This window comes from Sander vitreus, chromosome 23 (assembly GCF_031162955.1).
Source record: "Sander vitreus isolate 19-12246 chromosome 23, sanVit1, whole genome shotgun sequence".
NCBI lineage: Eukaryota > Metazoa > Chordata > Actinopteri > Perciformes > Percidae > Sander > Sander vitreus.
Window position 1 is genome coordinate 8,597,427 of NC_135877.1, and position 26,893 is coordinate 8,624,319.

Here is a 26,893-nt window from a genome sequence, read left to right on the forward strand (position 1 = left end):
GTAGAAGTGCATCTGAAAACACTTTATAGTGTAATATCTGTCTACTAGATCCTGTTGGAATGTTGTATACTAATTTTCCAGTCGTTCTGTGAAACTTTCACTGAGTAATTCATGGATGACGAAACGTTTATTCAATTATCGGTCTATTAGGTTCTTGACGGAATTTAGAGCTGAGCTCATCCCAGAAGCAGCCATTGTTTCATGACAGACAGCTGGAGTGTGTTCAGCTGCCCAAACAATAATGGCTCCACCTGTCAGAAGACAAAGTGGGTCACAAGGGGGACGCGATATTGGTGGCTGCCACCTCAACGTTTATCTCTGATTAACCCGTAAGACATTTTTGTGTTGGACACCCTGCTGGACATGAGCCGTATGTTCCAGCTCTTCCCTCTGATTAAGCCCTCTTTCAGATTTATTGGCCATGGGAAAAAAAATGGGAAACACAGCGAATGTAGAGGTTTTAGGCCATTACTCATGGCTTTTATTGGCATAGGCTTTGTCTGGCACACAGCCAGTGACCTGCACAGAGGACAAAGCAAGTAACGCCTCTCCTGGCTCCTGGCAAGCAAAATCAGCGGTGAGAGGGTGGCAGCACAGAGGAGGAGAAAGTGAGAGAGGAGACGTGGCAGAGCACTGTAAGTGGGTGGTGTGACAATGGAGGGGAAAGAAATGGTTTAATAATTTACGGAGAAGAAAAAACAATTCCGCAGTGCTCCAAAACATATCTTAAAACATTTTTGCTACCCACTTGTAATATTGAAAAGGGGTTAGAAAAAAATACAAGCAAGCATCTAACAGGGATTTATAATGATGTCTAGACAAAATAGTTGGTCCCCAAGGCAGCAGTACACTGAGCCCCTGTGTACTCTGTGATAAAACTAAAGTTCAGAGACTAACGTAGGTTATAAAACACTAACATAGAAATATGTATAATGTAACCTGTCATGTAATTGTACAGTTAACATAGAGTTTAATTGTTTTGGGTCCTGAAGACGCCATCCCTTTTTAACAGCTCAAATAAAACATACTTATCATTGTTTTATCAGCTTGATACCTCATGACCTTTTCTAATTTTAGGAGAATTGCTTATGAACATGATTTTGAAGTGATGACATGGTTCATACACATATCAGAGATTCAGACCTCTCTGGTCTGATTTACTCCAAATATGAGTAATGTCACTATACAGGACAACATACTGTACATATATATATATATATATATATATATATATATATATATATATATATATGTATGTATTTGTTCATGCATAACATTATAACATTGCCTATAGTAATATTGCTTTATGGGTATATTTATTCACCTTCATCAAATGGGCAAGCTCAGTTTGGAGCAAAGGGGGTTTGAATACTCATCTATATTTTGCATTTAATAAGTTTAAAAAAGAAAAGAAAAATACATTTAAAAAGGGCATGTTATCAGGGTTATATATATATATATATATATATATATATATATATATATATATATATATATATATATATATATATACGTATTTAGGAAATGCTAATATATGGCTGTAGTATCCCTCCAAAGGAAAATTGCAAATTGAATTTTGCAAATATTACTACACTACACATGCAGCAACAATGAGGAAGTAAATCCAATGTCAATGGAACACAAGGATTAAGGGCTTATAGCCAATTTAAATAAATAAATAACTTGCTTCATTCTGCTTCATGCACAACATACATGGAAAAATACATGCTCGCCTTTTTTGTTGATTTAGCTTTGCTGAAAATTCATGGTGATATCTGACGTATAAGGAGAAAGCATGGATGTATAAAAGGAGCAGAATTCCAGCAACAGCCTGTTCACCCTGTATCATGTCTTAGCCAAGGGTGCACTGCTTGTGGAGGTTGTTCCGTGCCGAGTGAAGGCTCCAGCGGACTGAACCGTGAAGCGAATGTTGATCCACACATTTCTACATTATAAATATAATAACTTAACAGAAAAAAAACTAATTACATGTAGGTGTAGAAGCTGCATTATTTTCATGTTCTAACCATATTCACACAGTTACACAAATTGCTGCTGTCACCTTAAATTGGCGTTAAAGAAAATTATGTTCCAAACACTGTACATATGGTTTGGGTGCTTTGGGAATATGTTACGAGATGTCAGAAGTGCATAAAGATGGCAACCTTGTGAATAGTTGTAATTGGTTCCACTGGCATATCTACCTGTATCATTTCTGTCTCAGTGTTTCCAACTGTTTCCTAATTAGGCTTTATGCCCATGCACAAAGTTATATTTAGTTGCTCTTCTGGTGACTATAGAGTCGTATACTGTATATGTACTGTAGGCTCAGCACATAATAATGTCAGACATGCACACACACCCCCACACAGTCATAATCACACAAACAGTCTTCCAACCCCAAATCTGTGTTGAGGTCAAGTCTCTGTTAATTGCTTTCCATGCAATAGATGGATGGATCACAGCGTTAGAGAGAGAAGGCTGGGAGGTGTCAGGGAAAAAAAAGGCTTTCTCCAATACACAAAAACACACACACACACACACACACACACACACACACACACACACACACACACACACGCGTGCATACACATGGCAATTTGCAACAAACAGACCTAGACATCCAGAGCATGCACGAAAACACATACACACGTCTGGCACACATGGCAGCCTGCAGAGACTGTTATCAGCTAATTAGTGCTCGTAGCTGCAGGGGCCAACCTTATTGACACTGCAATGACAGTTTTCTGGTTTGAGTGGGATCATCAGTCGTCCAACCATGTCATTCTGATTCAATTATAAATACACAGACACAGGGATAAAACTCACAATTAGCCCAAGGAGGAAATGCTGCTTTCAAATGCTGCGATCACTTGAGCAGTAATATGGGTTATTGTGTGCAAACTGACCAGTCTCTTCCAAATGACTGGCTGGCTGGCTGGCTGGCTGGCTGGCTGGCTGACTGACTGACTGGATGAATAAAATGAATATCCCACGTCATGTGAGACTTCATAGAAATATACATACAACAGAAACAATGGCTGCGTAGGCGCTCAGCGGGTGGAGGGATTACACAAGCTTTGGTTTTACTCAAAATTGGTCCTCCTCCACTGCCATTGCTTTCACTTACAGGATCAAGATATCCTTTTTAAACATCAGGCTGAGAACATAGGTTTTTTAGGAATTTGCAACAACATTGATTTGTTATGGTTGTAATATGATGAAATGTAAGGCTACTTGTGTAATAGGTTTCAGGGGGTGTTGAATATTCTTGGAAAATGAGCCTCGGGCTAGGCTACCCAAAGACTATTGCTTGTTTCAATAACCAGGAGGCTTGGCTAATATGGAGGTTCAGAATTTCCTCTGCATACTTTTTACATGTTTTGCAACATCTACAGATGAGGTGCAGGAAAACCACCTGAAATCAGCACACTTTTTTTTTGATTTATTGAATGGAAGTTGCACTTTGGCCAGAAATACATCTTTACATAATTTTAATAAAATGCAGGTTACAATTGAACATGAATCACTCTAAGTTTGAATTGAGATATGATGATAACCTGCTGCCCACAGTTTGCTCACTTTGGTATCAGTGGAAACATCCTTTCATAGCCATAGCTAGCACTATATAATGCTTTGTAGCTGGAGGAGATTATTTGGGGAAGTTGTGACGTAACCTGGAGCTAAGCAGAGATAAAAAAAAAAAAAAAGTCGATCTCTGTTTGAGTAACACACACAGGGCTAGAGAGAGAGAGAGAGAGAGAGAGAGAGAGAGAGAGGCATGTGCCGGCAAATGTTTAAATCTAGATTATCTGATGGGAGAATGAACTAGATAGAAAGAACCTGCGCAGCCATTCTTTGCTCAGTTTGATTTCATTTGCCTTAAAAAGAGAAGTCGGTGGGGGGGGATTATTGTCATCCACAGTGATTTGTAACAAAAACGTTTTCAAGAGGTAGGATGAAGAAGAACAGGGATGATCCAGGAGACGCATGTGACTGGCAGTTCTCATGCGTAAAAATGGAAAGAGTTGCATTGGACTTAATAAAGAGAGAGAGACATAGAGGGGGGCGCGCTACACAGAGAGAGAGAGAGAGAGAGAGAGAGAGAGAGGGGGGGGGGGGGGGGAAGTAACGGAACAACGGAGCAATATAGTGGAGAACCGGGAGAGAGAGGGAGAACGCGCGACAGAGAAGAGAGACAGACAGAGGGAGGGAAAACGAGAGAGAGAGCGAGAGAGGGGCAGCAAGGCGACTTGGTTGGCAGTGTTTGCCTCAGCCTCCCCAGCAGTGGGAGAGATGTGCGTAACATGCAGCGGAGAGCGGTGATCATCATCTGCCGTAGACCGCCTTGTGCACTCGAAGACGGAGACGCACCGAGGGGCGCAGTCCGCTCAGCCGAACCTGTCGCGAGCGAGACGCCAGCCGAGCCGACGACAGACTCTTGAAGAAGTGGTGTGAGGGAACATGTCAGCTCTTCAGACGGTGATTGGGTGTTAATCGCCCTCCTGTTTGGAGCCACTCTGACGCACCGGCGGCGGATCAAGTCAAGAGCGCATATTTTTGTTTTCACACACACGGAATCCCAGCGCTCTTTATCACATCAAAACCGGACTATCAAGTGAGGATTTTTGCATGAAAGGAGTGAATGCTAAATTCCGTGGCCATCAGAATATGAGTCAGCGCGTGTGTGTGAGCTGAGGTGGAGTGCGTGTGTCTCCCGCTGCACGGCTGTCTCTGTCCGCCATAAAGCTTCCTACGCCAGGATGCAACTGCTCAGAGTTGCGTGGGCACTGACCGGAGCAGCGATCTGCTGCTTTCTCCTTCTCCTCATTCACTCCCGCCTGCTCAAAGAAGGTAATCACTCAGAACTCCACCAGATTACATGCCACTTTTTTCACTGCTTTAATGCGCCATCGCCTGCCATGTAGTTTATAGGAAGTTTTCCGCAACAATAATTCCAATGCGAAGTGTCTCCGTCGCTTCGGCGCAATCGTAATCAAGTATCGACTTTTTTAGTCGCTGTGAAATAATTGATGTCTAAACAACACTAAAGCAGATACAATTGCATGAAGCACAAATGCTGTTGTGATTCCCCTCACCCGCATCCTCCCCCCCCCCCCTATCAACAAGTTCGCCAGAGGATGATCGATTGATCCATTTTGATCAATCAGGTGATAAATTCAAGCTGTGCAGAACAAAAAAAAATCCGTTTTAAAACCAGCAGTTCACAGTTTGTGAATGCTGATTTGTTGAAAACGTTCTCAATAGATGGCACTAGAGTCTAGCTTTAGGGTAACATTGAGGTCAAGCGGTTCTAATGTCGTTCCATTCACCTTCTATTGTGTTTTCTGCCCCATTTATGTTCAAGTCGGGATGAATTTCAATCACGACCATCATTCACACACATCACAGCGTGACTCAGTGCACACTTACACTGTGTGTACATCATCGTTGCCATGCTGTATGGGTGGCACAGCCTGAGGGCATGGCTGCATTGTGGCAAGTGGTTCAGTATTTTTTTTATTTTTTATTTTTTGGCAGCAATTCATTTTCATTTCCTGACATTTTGAATTTGACAGTTGAATAAGTGACATGTGATTTAATGACTGATCATCAGAAACCCATCCCAATGTTTCAGTATGTAACAAATCATTAATTCCACATAATAAATATACATCATACCTGTCCACTGGGAGATCTTCACACAGAGGTTGATTACACTTAATGCTCAAACTCCTTATGAAAGTCAAATGGTGAAACCCAGGGGATAACTGTACTACAACATTGCAAAAAAATAAAAATAAAACCGCACTTAATATTCCGTTTGTACATGTATACCCTTAGGCGAGCAGAGTCTGTTTGGCACTTAGTAACTGTCTTGGGTTTTTCCTTTGTGCCGGTTTTCGAGAAGCGTGGCTTGGAATGGCCTGCCATCCCCTCTCTGCCTGCCTCCAGCCCTGGGCAAACATTTAGGTCAAGCAGTGGTAAACTCTCCTCACCGTGGTGAGACCAAGGCTACTGCAGGGATGGAGAATGTCTGGCCATACTGAAAGGGGGTGGGGAAGTGAAAAAAAAGTTGTCTGTCAGCCAAAATGGGAGACAAGGGGGGAGTTTAGGATTTTGTTTTTCTGGCACATGTCCCAAAAGCCTTTCTTTTAGAGTTTTGATTTACTGTGGCATGCTAGCCCTTTTCCACAGCGGTCAAAAAGAGGATTGTGTGGCCACCTAACAGTACGAACAAAGTGCTGCTCGCGGCTGTGTTAATGCGAGGGGCTCTCATTAGATTCAGGCCATCAGCATTGTTGAGCTTGTTGACTGGCAAGGCAATATTTCTGACCTTCACCGCCGAGTTGTTTGTCTGTATCATGTTGTGCCTTTACGCCGAGGTTTTCCCTAAGCCTGCATTTTCTTCACTTTCAAACTTGACACCGAATAGCTTTTAACTTTGTGGGGGGAAGGCTGCTGGTCGCTCAGTGGCGAGGACATGCAATGTAAGTTCATTATGGTTCATAAGATCCCTTTTGAAATCTACTAGAGAGAGATGAAGGGCGAGAGGCACACAAAGGAGGGTTGAGAATATGCTCACTTTAGGCTACAAGAATGGCCAAGGTCAAAGCCAGCTATGAAGGCTAATACCAACTGATAAAATGAATTCAAAGGACTGCATTAGTGACAGTCTTTTGGGGATAAGGATAATGAAAGGCATGCACAAGGGACCTTAAGAAGAACAGACCCCTTTTTAATCTGCTCTCACATATTCCTTCATAAGAACATCAGGGTTGTGCAACAGAAGCCTCTCCAATGGGTATCACAAATGGAACAAAAGGAAGAGGGGAAAAGTATTTTAAGTCTCCTCTCTATCTTGCCACAGACTGATCGCCTGTATCTGTATTCACATGCAAGTTGGTGTGTGTGGCTGTGTGTTATTCCTGTTGCCCACATGCTTATTATCATACCAGTAAAAGGTGGGAGCGCTAGCTAGCAACTGATCCAGTATGGTGATTTAGGCAACAGGAATGCTCCTGAAAAAAATAAAATGTGACCCCTCTGTCGGCCTGTTAGATAGCATAAACATGCCAGCAAGAACACACCAGCAAGCGAGTGTATTTTTGGGAGTGGTACACCTCATTGTGTCAGCCCTCTTGCATAATGTGACACGGGATTTCGTGCAATGAGAAATGAGGATGCGGAGAGGGTGGATTGGGAATGGAAACCTATTAAAACATTATGCATAGGGAATGTGGATGAATTTTGCGCCATAAATTTCTCACACTGTCCACTTCAATAATTCAGGCAATGGAGCAAATCCCATTTTGCTCTTCATTGGCCGAGATATTTGTCACATGGCAATAAAGATCCTGACAGGTTTGTGGAATAGTTTCTTGTTACGGGGAAATTCTCTGGTGAATCCAGGACAATCTATTTTTAGCACAGGATAATGTCAAATAATGAAGAGTTTTGTTCCCCAAAAAAATGAGAGAACCATAAGTCACTCAGTGTTTATAAAGTATTTTGTCGCATGAAATTGAGGCCTTGTGGGTTACAATTAAAGTTATGAATAGCAGCTTCTTTAAAACCTCAATAGCGTATAGTTCCTCTCAATGAAGCACATTATTGTTGAAAATGATCTCCTTAAGTGCTGTAAATCCTGAGGAAAGTTTCAGGCCCATAGCTATAGAGGAGATAAATGGCATCAATTTGAATTATTGATCTGGATCTGCTTTTTGATGTACATGGCACCATAACTGTGGTAGTACTCTTTATCTAAGGTAGAATGATCTCAGCTATTACCAATGAACACCTTGTGGAACAAAATCCATTTTAGTGCTTTTAGCTTGTGGAATAAACATCGTCAAGTATCTAAGTAAAAAGGCTTTGAAAAGACAGAAGATATCATTTGATTTAAAGTAGATTTCAAATAAGCCAGCACTTTTAGACGTGGTGTTATGAAAAGTAAATCCCTGTACTAAACTCCCTTTTAACTGTACCCATTTTGCTAGTAGTCACCATTGCTGTTTCATACTTCAAAGAGAGACATATTGCCTAAAACGTTTCTGTGGCAATGACAAGTTGAATTGGAGTACCGTCGCATGTTTTCTCCTTATTCATTCATAAAGCCTTGTGTCTGCACAACCCAGTGGCCTCTTAACGTCCTCTACGTACTTCCCCCGCCCAAACAGGCCAACAGTCTGCCTGACGACTGCAGTTATTGATTCTCAGGTAATAGCCACAATGGGCCAAAATGACAGAGATATATGTATTCATAGACTACGCTTGACATCAGGTGACCAAAATCAGTTACATTTTTCCACAGACAAAAAAAATAATTATGGATTAGAATGGCATTCTGTGGCATGATAGCTCTGCTCGGGGCAGCCTCAGGCAGATTTGGGTCAAGCAGTGGTAAACGCTTGGTGTCTTGCGTGTTCGCGGCCCGTAGAGAAAGGGAAGCCCTGTCTTTAGACATGAGTTTAGAAAGGAAGGCACCTTGTGTCTGCACTCCTACGTGGCTTCTATGTGTCACTATTTCTTGGTTAGCCGGCTTAGCAACCTCTGTCAGGTGCCCCCCCCCCCCCTTGACCAGTCGATTCATCAAGCCTTTCTGCAGGAATGGGACTAGTTTCACAACTGCAAATTCATGTTTGGCTTTCTGCACCCGAGTTGGCAAACAGCGGATGGTTATGTAAGATACCAAAGGACTGCTACACAACTGTTGTTTATCATGACAGTTGTCAGTGTTTCCCCTTCTTTATGCTACACTATCTTGTTTGCCTGTTATTTTTTTTCTCTTATTGCAAAGAGTACAGTCTGACTATTCAATTTCATCGTGCCATCTGCAAATGTTTAATTTTTTCCGTCGGAATATTAAATGTGTTTGTGCTAAAGCAACAGAATGCTGAGTACACTTCAGGCACGGTCATTAAAAAGGTATAGTTGTTTTTCCAAGCATCCACCTGCATCCAAAAGACATTGCTTGTTTAATTACAGACAAGGCCAGAGTGAGCTGCAGTAAGAGCTCTGACTTGAATATGACTTAGAGACACAGCAGCAGCAGCAGCAGAGTCATTAAGTATGTCTTCCTCTTTAAGCATCTATTATTAATCTGCAGAAAGGAGGGATTTTAGGGAATTCAGCCCCGAAGCACAGCTTTAGGCTCAAGTGACATAAAGATGGTATGCATTGTATTTAATGCCGCAGTTAATACTCCTTTAGCATACAGAAGCAAATGTCACAATCACTGTGTTTTACTTGGCAAATCCTCAGTGATGTCAAAGCCCTCACAGCAATGGTACACAAAGGTAAGCAGAGCATTCCTCCGCATGTAATCTGCTGTAAACTTGATTTAAATTGAGCACAATTTATCTCTAATGGTCAGTATCAGCTGTAAACCATGAGGGCAATGCACATTAATCAATTGCTTAATTGATTAATTACTTAAAGGGTTTGTTAATTAATTCACGTTTGATGAATCAATCAACGTTGCAGCAGAAACCTGTGGTAGTTTCTCAACATAAGCTAAGCCTAATCCGAATGACCCCCACTTTTCATCTGTGCGTGTGTGTGTGTGTGTGTGTGAAATGTCCGATATTTACACATTGCACTGTTTTTTACAGTTATATTGATTGTTTAACAGTAAAGTGTGTGCACTTTTGCACCCAGTTTTCCTAAAGTCCTATTGATTGTGTTTTGGCAGTGCTCGGGGCCAATAAAAAAAAAGGCAGTGGTTTGAGTTTGAGTCTAATAAAAAAATAATAAAAACTGGCTGTGAGGATCCTCTCTAGGTTCCAGATTTTACTGGAGAGTCTCATTGGCCCTTGGAAATAGTGATGTCAGAAAGACATTGACCTAACACACTTCATCCGTGCCCTTCCACCCATGAAGTGCCGTCTAAAACTCCCCGAGGCCCAACCAATCCGCGCTTGAAGATACAGAATTGAGCTACTCTGTAAAACCTTGAATCAGCAAGGACATGCGATGCTACGCCTTACATCCTCGGGCGCATTAATGTAATACAGATGCTGCTGATAAATTGTGTAACACATGCAGTAAATTGTGGCACATATCAGCAAGCTAGCGCAGATTGCTAGATTGTGCTCTCCCTGGATATAAGACGTTGGGGGGGAAAAAAGGATTGAGGGATTTTAATAACTGCAGCTGTATCTTCAATTAAAACCTACTGCAGTAGCCAGGGAACAAGTTCTGGTCACTGGGATAGCTGCGAGCTCGGCTCTATAAATTAATCATGTGCGTGTGTGTACACACATGTGCGAGATTGGATGAAGGAGGAGGAGTGTTTGACAGACCACACACACACACACACACACACACACACACACACACACACACACACACACACACAGTGAGGAGTCAGACAAGAAAAAGGAGGGCCAGTAGTTTGAGAGGTTAGAGACTAGAGAGGCCATTTGTCTGTCGGCTTGTCAGCTGGTGGGAGAAAGATCCTCTCAGATCAGCGTTTTCCTCTGAGGATGGGCGGATTCCCTCTGGGCTCATTCTTGCAACATTGGCAACATGTCCATCATGACCATCTTTCAAAGAGATCGTCCAACCCTCGGATGATCTAACCCGAGTTTGTAGTGTATCCATCAAGATATATAAGTGCAAAGAGTGCTGATTTAAGGGAATTGAGCCTCTGTCCATTCTATTCATAAACTAGCTCTCCTGACTATTGATTCGGTGACCCACCAGGGTGCTTGAGTGTGATACGTCCACACATTGAGGAAATGATGGGTGAGAAGTGTGCTTCCCCTTCTGCGGTTTCAATTTGTGATTTCCTGCTGTGTCAAAGGTGGAGATGAGGTCATCCCAGCGTTCGATCAGTCGCCGAGTCTCTGTTCATCTGGCTGATCAATAGCTACTTAAGAAGTTTGATCTTCTCCGTGCGTGAGATCACGATCCTTTGAATGGATTTAGAAGCAAGGTTTTTCTGTCTTCACAAAAGCTTGGCCCTGGAGGCCATTGTGACACAAATTTGGTGTCTGTGGTAACAGGCTCGGTCATGCTTTATGGATCCATTGCGTTCGGAGTGTTTTCTTTCATTTCCATCTGACAGAAATGTAGGTTTAATCCTACATTGGGTTGGCTATAGTGCATTAGCCTTTTGTGTCAAAGGGGCAGAATATTACCGATGCTATGCTGCTCCAGCGAAACAAATTGCATGTTACTCTTTAGAAAACTAATGGAGGCTTTATCGATTCGTACAAGGCCAGCCACTTGCTTTGTCTCGGCTGTCAGATTGTGTCTAAAGCAATTTCATAAAGATCATTATTTTCTTTCACGGAATGTCTTGCAGCTAAACAAGATCCTCCTTCGTTCGTTCCTGCCTTTTGTACTGTTTACAGCAGCAGCTCTTATGGCCCAATTGAAAATGAATTAGAATAGAATGACACATAATGAAAATCACTAAAAAACATTGGCACGTCACATCCCCTTAGCTTGTTGCACCCTTGAATAGATTGCTTGTGGGGTTCCAATTCCTATTCTCGATCTAACGCAGCAAGAGAAAATGGGTTTAGCTCACTGTAAAGGACAAGCCATAACATTATGGGTCGAGTGATGCCACACATTTATCTTCTAATGCCATTATAGCGTCTGTGTGTGTGTGTGTGTGTGGGGGGGGGCTGACATGGATGTTAGTCATGCAACAAAGCGAGGTAACTCAACACGTTCGCTGCACTTATGGTGATCATCATTGACATAATTGACATAGCTGGCTTGCACCACAGCGTCAAATTGTAATCCAACCGGTTGCTTGAATAACATTATTCAAATGATATCCCGTTCTATCGTGTTTATTCAGTGCAACCACACTCCCTTTGTCTTATGAAGTTGTGAAAGTAGTTTGAATGCAGAATCTGTGACGCATGAAATTCAAAACACAGAACCCAAAACCAGCTATAACTCCAGAATTGATTGATGGGTCTTGTAGTACACAGACTTATTAAAGTTCTAAGATAGTGTTTTTACTATCTTAGAACTTTAATAAGTCTGTGTACTACAAGACAAAAACTTTGCGATATGCTCTGCTGAGAGAAAATTAAAATTTGCTAGAAGTCTTGTGCTGCGATTATACCTCAAAATGCAATACGATTGTTTGTACATCTGTTAGAATAGCTTGAGTCTTCTGCTCCCCCCCCCCCCTTCTCTCTCTGCATTTGTTAATAGCCTTTTTACAGTTACACCATTGCTACATATATTTTTATGCTTATGTTTACAGCTCTGTCGATACAACAGCAGGAGGTGGGGGATTGGGGGGGAGAAAAACAGCCAGAGATCTGCTTCATCATAATCATTACGGTCCATTCCACATGGGAGCAAGGAACTTCATTATTATACCTGCAGGGACTGTTAAAACCAAACTCATGAATACAGAAAGCTTTCTTCCGTGGTGTGTTGTTTCTTTACAGTGCTGCCGCTAGGGCATTTTGAAAGCCACATTCTTCACTTAAAAGTAATACATATACTGCACACACTGTGTGTGCGATAATTTAGAAGGTATGCCGGATCCACTGCTATGGGTGCTAAACCTGCTCTCTGTTTGAGCTCAAATAGAAGTGTGTAGGGGTCAGTGCTTTTTCAAACCTAGTGTTTCACCATCCGAGGAGTAGTGGACATTTTTCTATTTGGTATGCATTGATGTGCATTGACGTGATCTGACTCTGCCACACATCGTTTCCCTTTCAGAACATTGACTTAGCTAGCCTCTTCTGCTCTCACGGTGTACCCTATATTCCATATTTCAGAGGTCATTATCACCAAGAAATTCACAGTAAGGGCATGCATCAGACGTACCTTAGATAGCATTTCACCACACAGTGTGAAACACACACACAAAATCACATTTTAATAATGATATGTATTCAGCAAATGAAATATGCCAGCCTTGCACATTTGCCTTGCTGAACAGACAATAAATTATACCTCTTGCACGGCCACATAAGCCCAAGGATAATACCACATCCAATGAGTTGAAAGGAAATTGGGCTTGTGGGATGCAGGAAACAGAATGCCCTTGCTTAAATCAAACAGCAGAAGAAGGAAACATTGACATGTAGGTCCTGTTGGTGCGATTTACCTCCTGTATGTGTCTCGGAGCACATCTGTACGCCGAGGTTGGCATGTAAACACACTGCCTCGCTCCTTGTGCAGATAAACTTTGTGGCCACAGATGTCTCTAGTCATGTGATGATGTCAAGTTATTATGCAGAGGTATCGCGACAAATACAAATGCAGACATATGCATACACACACACACTCAAATATACACCGGAGCTTGACAGACTGTATGCACTATCTTGTGTTTGTCTTGTACATCGCAAAGCAAATTCCTGTAGCTCCAAGTCTAATTTATCAAACAGATTGTGTGTGTGTGTGTGTGTGTGTGTGTGTGTGTGTGTGTGTGAGAAGTTTCTTAATACATTCCAAACACACGCTTCTTCAAGATAGTGAATAAATGCTGCGAACAAGTGAAGATGTGCCCACACAGGCACAGAGGCAGCCGTGTATACATATGCATACACGGCCAGAAAGGGTCACTTGCGCACACAGACAAACACACACAGTGTAGTAGCTTCTTATGGGACTCTGGAGAGGATGAAATTCTGCTGCAGAGGCCACACACATACACACAGTCGTACATCAGAGCAGACACACACGTCGAGGGTTCACCGAAGCAATCTTATCAAAGATGGAGATGTGTGTGAACAGAAGAAGCATCTGCTACTTCTTCTACATGTCAGCAGCTTGATGACCTGACACAAACAAACAAACACACACACACACACACACACACACACACACACACACACACTCTGACTTGCAGGCACAAAAAAAGTCAGAACTGAGATCATGGAGGCAGGGCAGAAGTAAAACCAGTGACATCTCACCCTTAATAGTGTCTGATAGGTAAACAGAGCATAGCCACCCACCTGCCTTTTGGCCCAGGTGGAACCACTTGAGCAAATTGCCTCCTTAATTGATGGACTTGAACTGGTTGGTGTGTGTGTGTGTGTGTGTGTGTGTGTGTGTGTGTGTGTGTGTGTGTGTGTGTGTGTGTGTGTGTGTGTGTGTGTGTGTGTGTGTGTGTGTGTGTGTGTGTGTGTGTGTGTGTGTGAGGTTTATGCCGGTGCCTGTGGCCAGGGGAGCAGTAATAGTGGAAAGAGAAATCTGTCAGCTGGTAATGAAATAATTGGCACAAATGGTTAGACATGCAGGGCTCCTGTGTGCACAGACACAGACACCCCCACACACACACACACACATTTGTACTTTCTAATGCACGTACATACACACACATGCACAGACGCAGACTTCTCATAGATTTGCACTCTTGTGCACTCTCATCCACAAACACACACACACACACACAGCTCCAACCATGAGTACAGATAACAGTGTAGTAAAGGTGCCTGATGCACCATTTTCTTCTGGTTGTAATTACAAATGAACTAACCCGGTGGCTGAATATGGACCGACTGTGACAGCAAATGAGGCGGAAAGGAAGACAAGGGAAGAAGGACACTATGTGTCTCTCTCTCTCTCTCTCTCTCTCTCTCTCTCTCTCTCTATGTATGTGTGTGTGTATATATAAAGAGTAGAGTAAAAAGGGCATGAATGAAAAAGTAAAAAAATAGAATGATGACGGAGAAAGAAAGAGAATGAGACAGACAGAGAGAGTCACAGGTTGTTGCCGATGGGTTGCTTCCTGAAATAAATTATTTTTGGGGAGGGTTACCATGGCAACTCAGGTAACGTCAGACAGGGATTGGTTGTGCTACTAACCTGCGCCAGTGCTGAGAGAGAGAGAGAGAGAATGTAATCCAAATGATGTGTATAGTTTCTATCCATGTACGATTTAGTTCAACTATTTGGAATTTTCCAATACTGTACTTGATCGGAGGGATAAGAACTAAGATTATTAGTCAAACTGCTGTAATTTCCTTTCTGCAAAAAGAAGCCAATATACTATACTGGTTGTTGCTCAGTTAATCGGTACTTAAGATGCTTATCGCTGTCATTATTTTGAGAATGACATGGCAGGGGTCATAGGTCTTGTCTGTTTGTGATATTTATGCGCTTAGTGTCAAAATTACTGCCGACCAAGGGTTAAACTCTGTTCTCCCAAAATGTCAGAATAAGAGGTTTGACTGTGACCAACTTTAGGCTGGAGCAGTTTACTAAAAAAAGATTGTATTCCCTGTGTTTTACATTGAAACTGTGGTGTTGGCAAAACACCATATGTTGTAAATATAAGTCCTGCATTATTAAATGTCACTTTTGTAAAAGTACATAAGTATTATTACCAAGATGTACTTAAAGTAAAAAGGCCCCTGTGATTGTTTTGTTTTTATGCTGATGCATTATTGTAATGTATACATAGCATTTTATTGTTGTAGTTGATTGAGGTGGAGCTAATTTCAACAATTCTTTATATATACAGTATATGTGTGTGTACCCTAACATTGGGTAGTTTAACTTTTAAGATCATCATCCTGTTTTATCTATAAAACTTTAATCTGTAAAGTAACTAAAGCTGTCACATAAATGCAGCACGATGCAAAAGAACAACATGTCTCTGATGTGATAGAGTGAAAGTATAAAGTAGTATGAAATGTATATTCAAGTAAAAGTATCTCAGATTTGTACTCAAGAACAATACTTGAGCCAATGTAATTAGTTGCATTAGATCACTGCCAATAAAAATGTAGAGCTAATGAATATGCAGAGAAGTTTTTTTTTTTTTTTTTCTTTTTTATAAATGTGTAGCTTAAATGCCTATATCAATTTTCTGCAATTTCCAACCCTTAGAAATCAACAGCAATTAGGAGTTCATACAAATATAAATCTGATCCTTAAATACATACTTTATTATGTTGAAGGGCATCTTGTAGTGATCTAATTGAGTAATAAATCCCAGTCAAACATAATATTCATTGTTCCTAAGTTATATGGACTGTTGATTATCTTGAGCTCCTATTTAGAGTAGAAAAACATCCTGTTCCACTGGGGTCCAAAGTGAAATACGTTAATGATGCATTGCTCCTGGTTTCGCTTTGCATTTCCATCAGCCTCTGCCTCAGATTTTGAAAACCTAATCACACAATATATATAGTTGTCTTAATGAATTCTCATTCAAGCTAATGTCACATTTTACTGTGTGTGAGGATGCAGCAGTTTTGAGTCAAGAGCTGGTTGCGTTTACTCAACATCCTCAAAATAGCTCCATAATGATGCTGCGCAAGTACATGTGTCTTGTAGTGTAGCCCTCTGGAACTGAGAGGAGATAGACGAGAGGACACAGAGAGAGAGAGAGAGAGGGAGAGAGAGAGAGAGAGTGAGAGTGTAATAAGTGTGGTACTGTAGCTGCAGATGTGGGGAAGCTGCGCCAGTGAAAGCCTCCGTAGGGGGCTTTATACGGTCGTGTAATGTCTGTGCAAGTGTGTGTGCACGCAGGCAGGTGTCCCTCCATGCTTCCTTGCATATATGTGTTCCTTTATGTAGTTAGTTGTGTGTCATTACAGGCTCCAGTATATGTGTGCAATCCCATTTTTGTGTGTGTGTGTGTGTGTGCGTGCGTGCATTCGCGCGCTTAGAAGCCTGCAACACAGCCAGTCAATAATTAGCACAGACAGCGGGAGGAGGACGATGAGAGAAAACAAGAGGGAAAACAAGACCAAAAAAATGAAAGAAAAAGACAAAATAATAAGCGCATCAAGTGTAGCTGAGTCCCCCACACACCCACCCTCCGGTTACCGTGGAAATCCAGATAAGGATGTTTTCACTCTTATTCTGCTAACAGGGTTCTGCATTGGCTCTGACAGAGCCTGAATACCAATTACACTGGCCTGGCACCACCTCCACTGGAGATAGAGACAGAAATAGGGGTTGTGGGAGCAAGACAGAGCGACGGAAGGGGGGGGCAGAGGGGAAGAGATGAATGCAAGGAAAGAGGGGGACATAGTGGATATAGTTGACTATATGGAATAACGACAAGCGGGAGTGGGCAGAGAGGGAAGGAAAAGAGAAACCAGTGGCGAATAAGGGACTGCATGTGTCTTATGGCAGAATGGGTTAGAAGAGGGAGATAAAAGGAGTGAAACGGGGAGTTTTGGGAGCAGTAAACAACGGGCACTTAACTCTATCAACACTCCCTCTGTCCACAACCTTTATCTAAAGTGAGCATGGTGAAGCGGAGCTACAGTTGACCATCAGCTGGTAATAAAGGCGGAGGCCTGATGATAGCTCCGGTGTTGAAGCCAATGAATAATTTATCATTTATTCCGCGCCGCAGTGAGCACATAGTTTCCTTAAAGCACATTGACTGTCTGGGCTCCAGCTCTAGCCCCTGGCTTTATTACTCATGCACACACATGTGGACATGCACACACACATAATCATAAATGGAGAACTTCCTCTACATGCTTGACATGCTCGCCATCTTCTTTTTTTCTGGCTTGCTTTTGTTATGCAAAATGCTGTTGCCGTAGTAAGCGTTGCTGTTTCCTCTGTCTGAGCAAAGTGTGTTGCCAAAAGCTTGGTGCGGGATGAGAATTCAGGTTGTGATGATCTCCAGAAAAAAACAACCTGGACGTGGATATGCTCAAGTCCTCCGAGCTGAGCTACAATGAAGGAGGAAGTGCACTCTTTAACTCTCATAGCACTAACATTGTCTCACTTCTTGCTCTGATATACAATGCCTTCCAGTATCTGTCTTTCCTCTCTCGCCTCCTGCTCTCAATGGCAGCAGCGGTATTTATTATTTTTTATTGCAGGAGTCAATTTACCTTTGTGACTGGCACAAAAGACTTTGTCAGCCTTGAAAAGCAGCAACTGTGCCGAGCCATCAACTGCAGCTCATCCAGTTATTGTGGAAGGAGGTGTGTAAGGGTCACAATGTTCCCTGCCGCATTGGAAGTTAATGTCCTCCCGGACGTGTTTGGTGTTTTGTTGAATGAAATAATGTATGCATGTTAAGGCGCTGACTTCATGTCGACGTGCGATTAACTTGCTAAATGATTTCACCATCACACCCTACTAGGTTTTTATGGAGCCCTATGGTGTTTCTCAATCTTCATATCTGAAGGCTGTAGAAACTGGCATGACGGGTAATTGGTTGTCGAATATATTTATTGCACAAACTTAAGCCAATCATAATTAATTTTAATTGGCAGCAACATAACTCCAATTTTCAGACGTGATCATTATTTATTAAAATGGTAAAGGTAAGAGTTTATTTCTGTCAGGGCTGCAGTTAAGACCTCTTAAAGGTGCCGTAGGTAGGATTGTGAAGATCCAGGACTTAGCCAAAAAATTTGAACATCAACAACTTCTCACTCAGTACCTCCCCCCTTTCCGCTAAAACCCTCCTAAGCCCCTCCCCCCACAAGGGAGAATGAATGTGTGTGCATAAGCAGTGATTGACACGCAGTTAGACACCCCCCCCCCCCCACACAGCCCTGATTGGTGCATCTGAACAGGGAGCGGTGGATTTTTGCAAATCACACTACAGGCTGTAGGTGGTGCCAGAGGAGCCAGATTCTTTTTGAAATGACCTGCTTCATGTAGTTCTACTCAAAAATAGGGTCAGTTTCAGCAAATATGACAGAAAGTTAGTTTTATAATTCTTGCCTACTGCACCTTTAGGTAGAGTCCAAGTCTGAGCAGCTTAAAGACCGAGCCTAGATGGCGGCGAGTCCGAGTCAAGACCAGGCCCATGGCTGTAGGCACCAAAGTCCTGTGGCGTGTCTGCAGGTACCAATAACATATGGGCAGCCTGTATGTAGTCTGAGATGCAAAACCAAATGCTATAAAAGTCTGGAAACGCTCACTGTTGCTCGTTAAGCTCAATGCGTTGAGTGCATCGTCATAACTGAAGGCGACTCAGATGGGCATTGCTAAGACAATCAAACTGAAAAAGGAAATAAAGTGGAAACGATGCCCTTGCGTGTCTGTGTGGTTAAGACTTTAAAACTAGAGACCATCATGCTATAATTAATCTATTGAATGAATAAATTCATGTGGCTGACTGTTCATTGTTTACCTCTGTTCCCAGGTCACTGCCATCCACACATCTATGATCTGAATTAGTCAACAGTGCAATATCGGTGCATATCCTTGTCAATAAATTGATTGATTCAATTATTATGTTCAACCGGGAGGAGTGTGTGGTGGGGAGAGTATATTTTGGAAGTAGCGTTAGCAGCTAATGCTAGCATTATTGTGTCAGGTCAAATGGTCCTGCACATGGGCGCAGCACACAATTCTGGACACTTTGCATAGGCATTCTCTATGGGGCCATCCTTAGTCCCACGCCCACCTCAGTCCGACGCCCTGCAAACACACATTCTTGATTACTGATTTGTGATTGATTGTAATTGAAGATTGTTTTCAGTGTAATTCAGGCAGCGTTGGACACTAGCTAGCAGAAGAGGAAGGGGCACAGAGAGACATCAACGGGACTCGGTTGAGATCTGAATAGCTAAAACCAGACTTGGGTGCTACAGCCCTAACGCCTGGTTGCACTTCTACAAGCAGAAGTTATTTTGCATTGCTGCCATGTTTGATTAGCAGTCTTGAAAAAGATTGGGGGGGTTTTGAAAGGCAAATTTTAATTCCTCTGACATTTTTAGAGGGTGGCTGAATCAGCTGCCTCTAACAAGCTTGCATAAGCTAAGTAAAATAATTTCCCAGTGACTCACATGCATGAGAGTTTTTTTTCTTTTCTTGAGCAGCAATGGAGTTTAATTAGCTCTGTCATATATTTTGCAGTGGTTTTTATTGGTTGCCCTATGGAGTATATCCAAATGCATAACCTTAATATTTACTATGGTGGAAGTGACACAGTGCTTGTAATATTGCCAAAGCATCCTTGTGCTTGTAAAATTAGCATTGTTTTTTTGGTGACCCACCCTGCTCAGTAATACAGTGGATATATTTGCCAGTAACTGCAGCACTTTGGCTACCCAGGAAATTATAACTGTACACAACATAGCCTTGTCTTTAAAATGTAATTGTATTCCTGTGGTTACAGCATGGTGTCCATGCCAATCTGCACCTCTTTCCTGCAGGGAATATTCCAAAGTATTATACAAACAGTATTTTTCTGTATGTGTCTCTCCTGCTTCCTCCTGACTTTCCTGCACCTGAAGCACGAGATTGCGATATCTCTGTGGCCGGTAAGGTGTGTTATCACTGTTGACACACTTTAAGGGGCATCACACATGGTTAGGTTAGGTTACTTTATTGATACCCGTAGGTAAACTAGTTTTACAGTCTAAGAGAGGCGGGACATCCTTAAACATAACATGCAACACACAAAACATTAAAACATATAAAAACAGGTAATAAAACATAGATAAAAAGGAATAGAAAACAGTACATAACCAAAGTGCTTGTGCGTTTTGTGCAAATAATTTTACTGTTTGTTTAACATAGTAATTGCCGCTGGTACAAAACTGTTTTTAAATCTTGTAGTTCTGTAACCAGGAACTCTTAGCCTCCGTCCAGAGGGGAGATACTGGAATACCTTATTCAGAGGGTGTAGGCTATCTTCTTTGATAGCCATAGCTATCCGCTGTAATTGTTTGGCATACAGGAAATGGGGGTGCAGCTGGGACTCCCCAGTCAGCTTACTTGACCATTTTACAATTTGGTTTAGGCGATTTTTGTGCTTGACTGGAACACACCCAAACCATGCTACTAGGGAGAAAGATATGATGGTTTCGATAAAAGCATAATAGAATAATGTCATCCTGGTCTTATCTATATTAAAATGGTACAATTTTCTCAAACAGTATAGACGCTGTTGTCCTTTTTTACAGACAGCCTCACAATTCTCCTGGAAATTTAATTTAGAGTCAATAATTGTCCCTAAGTATCTATAGGATTGTACTTGATCCACTAGTTGACCATTTATAGTTATAGCCTCATATCCTGGAGTTTTTCCAAAATCAATGTACATATCCTTTGTTTTGGATATGTTCAATTGAAGGTGTGACTCCTCACACCATTGGACAAAGTCTTCAATTATTGGACCATGACCTCTGTCATTTTTATGGAGCAAACTCACTATGACGGAGTCGTCCGCATATTTAATAATGGTCCTATTTACATATTTGCTCTGACACATGTTTGTATATAGAATGAACAGAAGGGGTGAAAGTACGCACCCCTGTGGTGAACCTGTAGAAGAGCAAAGCTGACCAGACAGAACTCCGTTCACCTTTACTCTCTGTGTCCTGTTTGTTAAAAAATCCAGAATCCAACCAACAAGATTAGGACAAAAATCAAATTGCTCAACAAGACGGTTGGCTAAAATATACGGTTGAATTGTATTAAAAGCAGATGGAATTGAACAGAATTTGTGCATGTGACCCACTTCCCTCAAGATGTTTGAGGAGCAAATGAAGCAGAGTGAGAGTGGCGTCTTCTACACCCCTGCGGGAATATGTGACTCAGCTCTCTTGTACATGTTTTGATCACACGCCCACAGATGTTATCAGGTCCATGACTTTTATTAATCTTTGTCCTACTAAAGACATTTTCAACATCTTTATATGTGATGTTGAAATGTTGATTATCCATGAATTTGTGTTGGAGTCCTTGGACCTCCTGGCTGAAATCAGACACTCGAAACGTGTATAAAAATAGTTGAAAGCATTGGCAAGCTCCGCATCAGATCCAAAACCCTCTGGAAAGACATGGCTACTGTTACTGTGCTTCTGGGTACCTGCTATCGTTTTCATACAGGACCAGGCAGAGCCAAGGTTGTTTTCAGCCAGACCTTTTTCAAGTTTAGACTTACATATTTGTTTTGCTTTATATATCTCACCTTTAAGCTCTTTGGTGGCTACATGTAGATCTGAGGCAGTTCCCTGCTTATGAGCATGTCTTTTTTTTCTGTATACTATCTTTTATAGACCTATTCACCCATGGTTTATTATTAGGGTATATCTTTACTTGTTTGCAGGGTATAATCATATCTCTACAAAAGGCAACATATGAGCAAACAGCATCAGTCATTTCATCCAAGTCCTTGCACGATTCTTTAAAAATATCCCAGTCTGTGCACTCATGGACACTCCTGGAGGCACATAACTGATTCCTCAGTCCATTCTTGTACTGTCTTGGTTTGCACTTTTTCCCTTCTCAGGACAGTACGATAAGTGGGGAGGAGTTGTATACAATTATGGTCTGCGGAGCCCAGTGGGGGGAGTGGCATTGATTTATAAGCGTCCTTTATTGTACCATAGCAGAGGTCCAGTGTCTTTCCCCGCCTGGTAGGACAGATGACATACTGGTAAAAATCTCTCAAAGTCTTTTTCAGGGTAACATGGTTAAAATCGCCTAGGATAAAGTTTGGCGCGTCTGGGGAGAGTGACTGTAGTTTTTGCACTACGTCAGAAATCACAGTGCAAGCGGTGGTGGCATTTGCCCTCGGGTGTATGTACACGACTGTTAAGAAAATTTGTGGAAACTCCCGTGGTAAATAAAATGGTCGTAGTGACACAGACAGGAGTTCGATATCGGGCAGGCATATTTTTTCTCTAACAGTCACAGAGGTACAATACCGTCTATTAAAGTACACACATACCCCGCCACCCAGTGTCTTTCCCGTTGCACTGGCCTCCCGGTCCATCCGAACAGGTAATCCAAAGCCGTCAATCCACAGGTCTCGGTCTTGATCCCGGGTGGACAACCAGGTCTCCGTGAAGGCCATGGCGCAGCATTCACTGAAATCCTTCTGTAGCTGGACATTTCCCTGGAGTTCATCCACCTTGTTCCTAAGGGATTGCACATTCCCCATTATCATCGTGGGCAGGGGGATCCGTCTTATTCCCTGCTTTCTCAGGCGTAGTCTGGCGCCTCCGCGTTTACCCCGCTTCCTCTTTTTTCTCTGCCATGGCGAGGATCCGGGCCTGTGATCCTTTCATATACAGTCTGGTAAGTTTAAGATTACATCTGATATACTAGGCAGGTTCCCAGAGCTAAGATGAAGCAATTGGTCTCTGCTGTACTGTGTTCTTCCTTGGGTATCCGCCTGCTTTGAATCCTGGGCAAGCAGCAGACATGATAGAATCCATGTTACAACCAGGTAGAAAAGTTCCATTTTTTAGGTTAACACCTTCGGTTGGAGACTAGGTGCTTGGTAGGAAGTCTCAGACAAACTTTATACAAACTTTAGACAAAACCTGACACACTTAATGACGCTTACAAGACAGACAACTCAGACGCCAACTCTCTCACTGCCAGTCGCACGTGTACACATGTGCCATCTCTCTTCATCTAACGGTTGTTGTGCAACTCTACCCAAATGCACAAATGACACACACATACAGGTACTACATTGCACAGAAAAAAAAAGACTCTTCTTTTTGGTGTACCTCAGGGGCAGAGGAGAAACAAACCAGACAGCTCAGATCAGTTTGCTTTAGTTTTGCTCAAATTGACTGTGTTCTATACTCTGTTTAAGACCAGATGGTGGATTTAACAAAAATCATAGCTGCATATATGCACTTGCACATGCATGCGTTAGCTTCTGTTTTGCTGTGTGCATTCTGTTCATCATACCGGTAGCCAGGTTATCTCCTCCTTTATCATTATCTCCTACACTAGCTCATAAATCTGGGTGCCGATAGCGCTTTCTCCAGCGATCTAATGCATATTCATAACGCCACCACCTAAATATTCATGAGCAAATGTCTGGCCAAACACCTTCCCCCGCCAGAATAGTGAAATATAAGACACAGTTTGCCTTTTTATGTGCTTGTTTTTCGCTGCTGTTTGTGGCAATGGGTGCTGAGTTTTGGAGGAGATGATGTATTTGCAAGTCTAAAGGAGAATTATTGGTGCAGAAGTTTCTCTCTGACTATGCAGACGACTTCACAGAGGTAGTTCCCATTTTAGTTTTTTTCTCTCTCTCGAAATTGTCCAGGGGCTGGTAGTTGAGGTGAAAAATGAGCAGAGTAACAACTTTTGATAGGTTTATTTTGCAGAGATGCCGCACATACATTACGGTTACAACAATAAATGACATATTACCATGCAAATTAGAGATGCATCACCACCACTTTTTTACAGCCAAAACAAAACTGTAAACTTAATGTATTTTATCAGTTGAAATGTAGTGCCCCTCTGACACCTTTTAAGTTTTTATTGAATAGTGCTTATTAGGAGCTCTAACATTGTTTTTGATGCTATGTGCATTCCAATTGCAAACACCTCTCTATCACATCTATTTTTGCACAATCATAAATAGTGCAATCAAAAGTAATTTAACTCAGACAAACCAAAAAAAAACAATACAACTAAGACAGGGTGAAAGTGTTTTGTCTTTCATTTATTCACCTCCATTATTCTCTGCATGAATGACTCGATAGCAGATTGATGGCAGACATAAAGAGAATGGGAGGTGAGGACTGTCAGGTAGACATACACATGAAGAGGTTGTCAAGAATCCTGTCATTTTCCCATTAGTTACAAGTGTTTGCTACAGTGATAATGCAAAAGTATACCACAGAGTCAGTCACTGTACACGGACGTTTAAATGTGATACCCACAATGACATTTAAACCTTACCCAAAGCAATACTCCACTTTTTAACCTTCACCTTCATGTCTTTAACATCAGGAGTAATGATCGGTACAATCAACAAGTAACAAATGCAAGGGAGCCAACTAAAAGCAATTCAGATTGGTCTCAGAGTGTTGTAGTCTTGGATATTGATACATGAGTGCCTTTTAGCAAACCTGATGATTCAAGCTTAGCTGAACAAAATGACTGGGCTTATAAAATTGGGGTAACTGCTAAGTAACCAAATTATTTATATATATATATATATATATATATATATATATATATATATATATATATATATACTATATATATATATATGCCGTAGGCCTTGAGGGAATTCCTCTATTAATGGCCTACTGATGCTTAATACAGCCGTGAGTTTTCTATTCCTCCCACTTTTATTTGACTTCAGCCTCCAACAAAAAGTATGATACTGTATATACTGCAGAGTCATTACCATAGTTTATGACTCAGGCAGTACTTTTACATGCACACCAAAATTCTACTATTATTCCGAATATGACAATATTCCGAATTTGATATGTGTCATGTAAACAGCATATTCCGGTTGGAAATTCCGAATAATGCCTTTTTCCGAATATAGCATTTTCCGATTAAGACGTGGGTTATTCCGGTATTATTCGGGTTTTAGAGGCATTCTTTGGACATGTGTACAGCGCATTCGGAATATGCGTCTCAATCTGGATTTTTACCACAGTTTACGGCCTCTTGCTTGTTTACGGCTTATGGTCAGCTCTGTGCGTTGCTATGGTTGCTGTCAACAAACCAACCAGCCAACAGTTTGCAAGGCTGCAGACCCGATAAGAAAGAGAAACACAGCTACTTTTAAACATTATCAAAGACTTGGATATCAATAGGTTTTTGGATATTCATACACATCGCTACGCCGACTTTTTCGAGAAGCTGGTTGAAGGAATGAAAGAGGGACGCTGTTTTCGCACCGTCCGTCCAACAAGGTAAACCTTGGAAAAAATCCTGTTTTGAACGGCTACATGTAAACGGGAATATTAGTGGAATACTTACTTTCATTAGCCATCTTATTTGGAATATCGTCTTTTTTCGTCTGCTCCATTTGAATCTCTAGAGAACTATCTGTGGGCAGGTTGGAGATCAGCACTTGTACAGTAGCTGTTGAGAGGATGAAATGTGAAAAAGCATCTGTGCATGCGTGCATTTGAATAAAAGCCACCCTTAACAATGGTCCGACATGAGATGAGCAGTGTGCTTCATGCTCTGCAAACTTGTCTCATTGTCAGTCAGTCAGCTACCAGTGGCATTATTGCGATAATAAGGAAAAGGCCTTTTATTCAAATGAGAGAATCATTCCTGTTCAGCTCATCTGGAAGATAGAGGAGGTGGAGAGGAGTAGTAAGGACTGATAAATCTGGATGAATAACTTAGATCATAGAACATACCATAGTTATTTTTTACTGGTTTTCCATCTCTCTTTTGTTATCTTCTCTCTCCCTCCCTCACTTTGTCCCTCTCATCTGGCTTTGCTCGATCTCTCCCTCACTTTCCTCTGCTACATGCCTCTATCTTTAACTTGCCTTCTCTCTTTCTCTCTGTCCATCATCTCTCTTTTTCTCCTGCTCTTCCTCTTAGACACAGTGACATTGCGCATAGAAACACAAATTGCAAACTTTAAAGTCTGAATGAAGTGACAGCTGCACGCTTTCTCACTGTTTTCTTAACTTTGCTAACGGTAATTGGGTGTGCTGCTAATAAGGCACAGCATAGAGGTTGTTCTTTTTTTGGTAGTATGACTATTTTCCAGCATAAAACGACTAAAGGCATCTGGTAATTGACTGTTCGCTGAACCCCGCCCTCCCCCTAGTTAGTGTTTCTACGTTCTACGTTCCATTCTCGCATGGCACATGTGCAGTTTACTATGATAACAGTGGTAGATTTATCACAAATTCTCAGTAACTTTTTCAACAATTGCTGCTTGATTTCAGACAGAGGTAGACGAAAGCAGCTTCTCATTTCTAGCCAGTCAGTCAGTGATCATAGAACAGCTGGAATGGCTATGTAAATCCAAATGACAACTGTTGCTTCATGGGTTGGTTGGAAGCACTTTTTTGGGGCATTTTAGGCAGGACAGCTGAAGACAGGAAATGGGGAAAGAGAGGGGAAATTACATGCAGCAAAGGGCTGCAGGTCGGAATCGAACCTGCGGCCGCTGTGGCAAGGTCTGAGCCTTTGTACATGGGGTGCACTCTCAACCAGGTGAGCTATCCAGGCGCCCCAGTTGGAAGCCCTGTCTTTGGCTTGACCTTTT

General features: G+C 41.9%; 1 protein-coding gene across 1 annotated transcript in view; it reads left to right on the plus strand.

Moving 5' to 3' along the window:
- Positions 1-4,207: 4,207 nt before the first annotated feature.
- The window catches only part of LOC144512059 (chemokine-like protein TAFA-5), a 98,181-nt gene continuing 75,495 nt past the window's right edge, over positions 4,208-26,893 (plus strand). Inside the window, exon 1 of the mRNA XM_078242611.1 lies at positions 4,208-4,854. Coding sequence (XP_078098737.1) covers positions 4,764-4,854 — 91 coding nt within the window. The 5' untranslated portion in view covers positions 4,208-4,763. The remainder of the gene's footprint in view (positions 4,855-26,893) is intronic.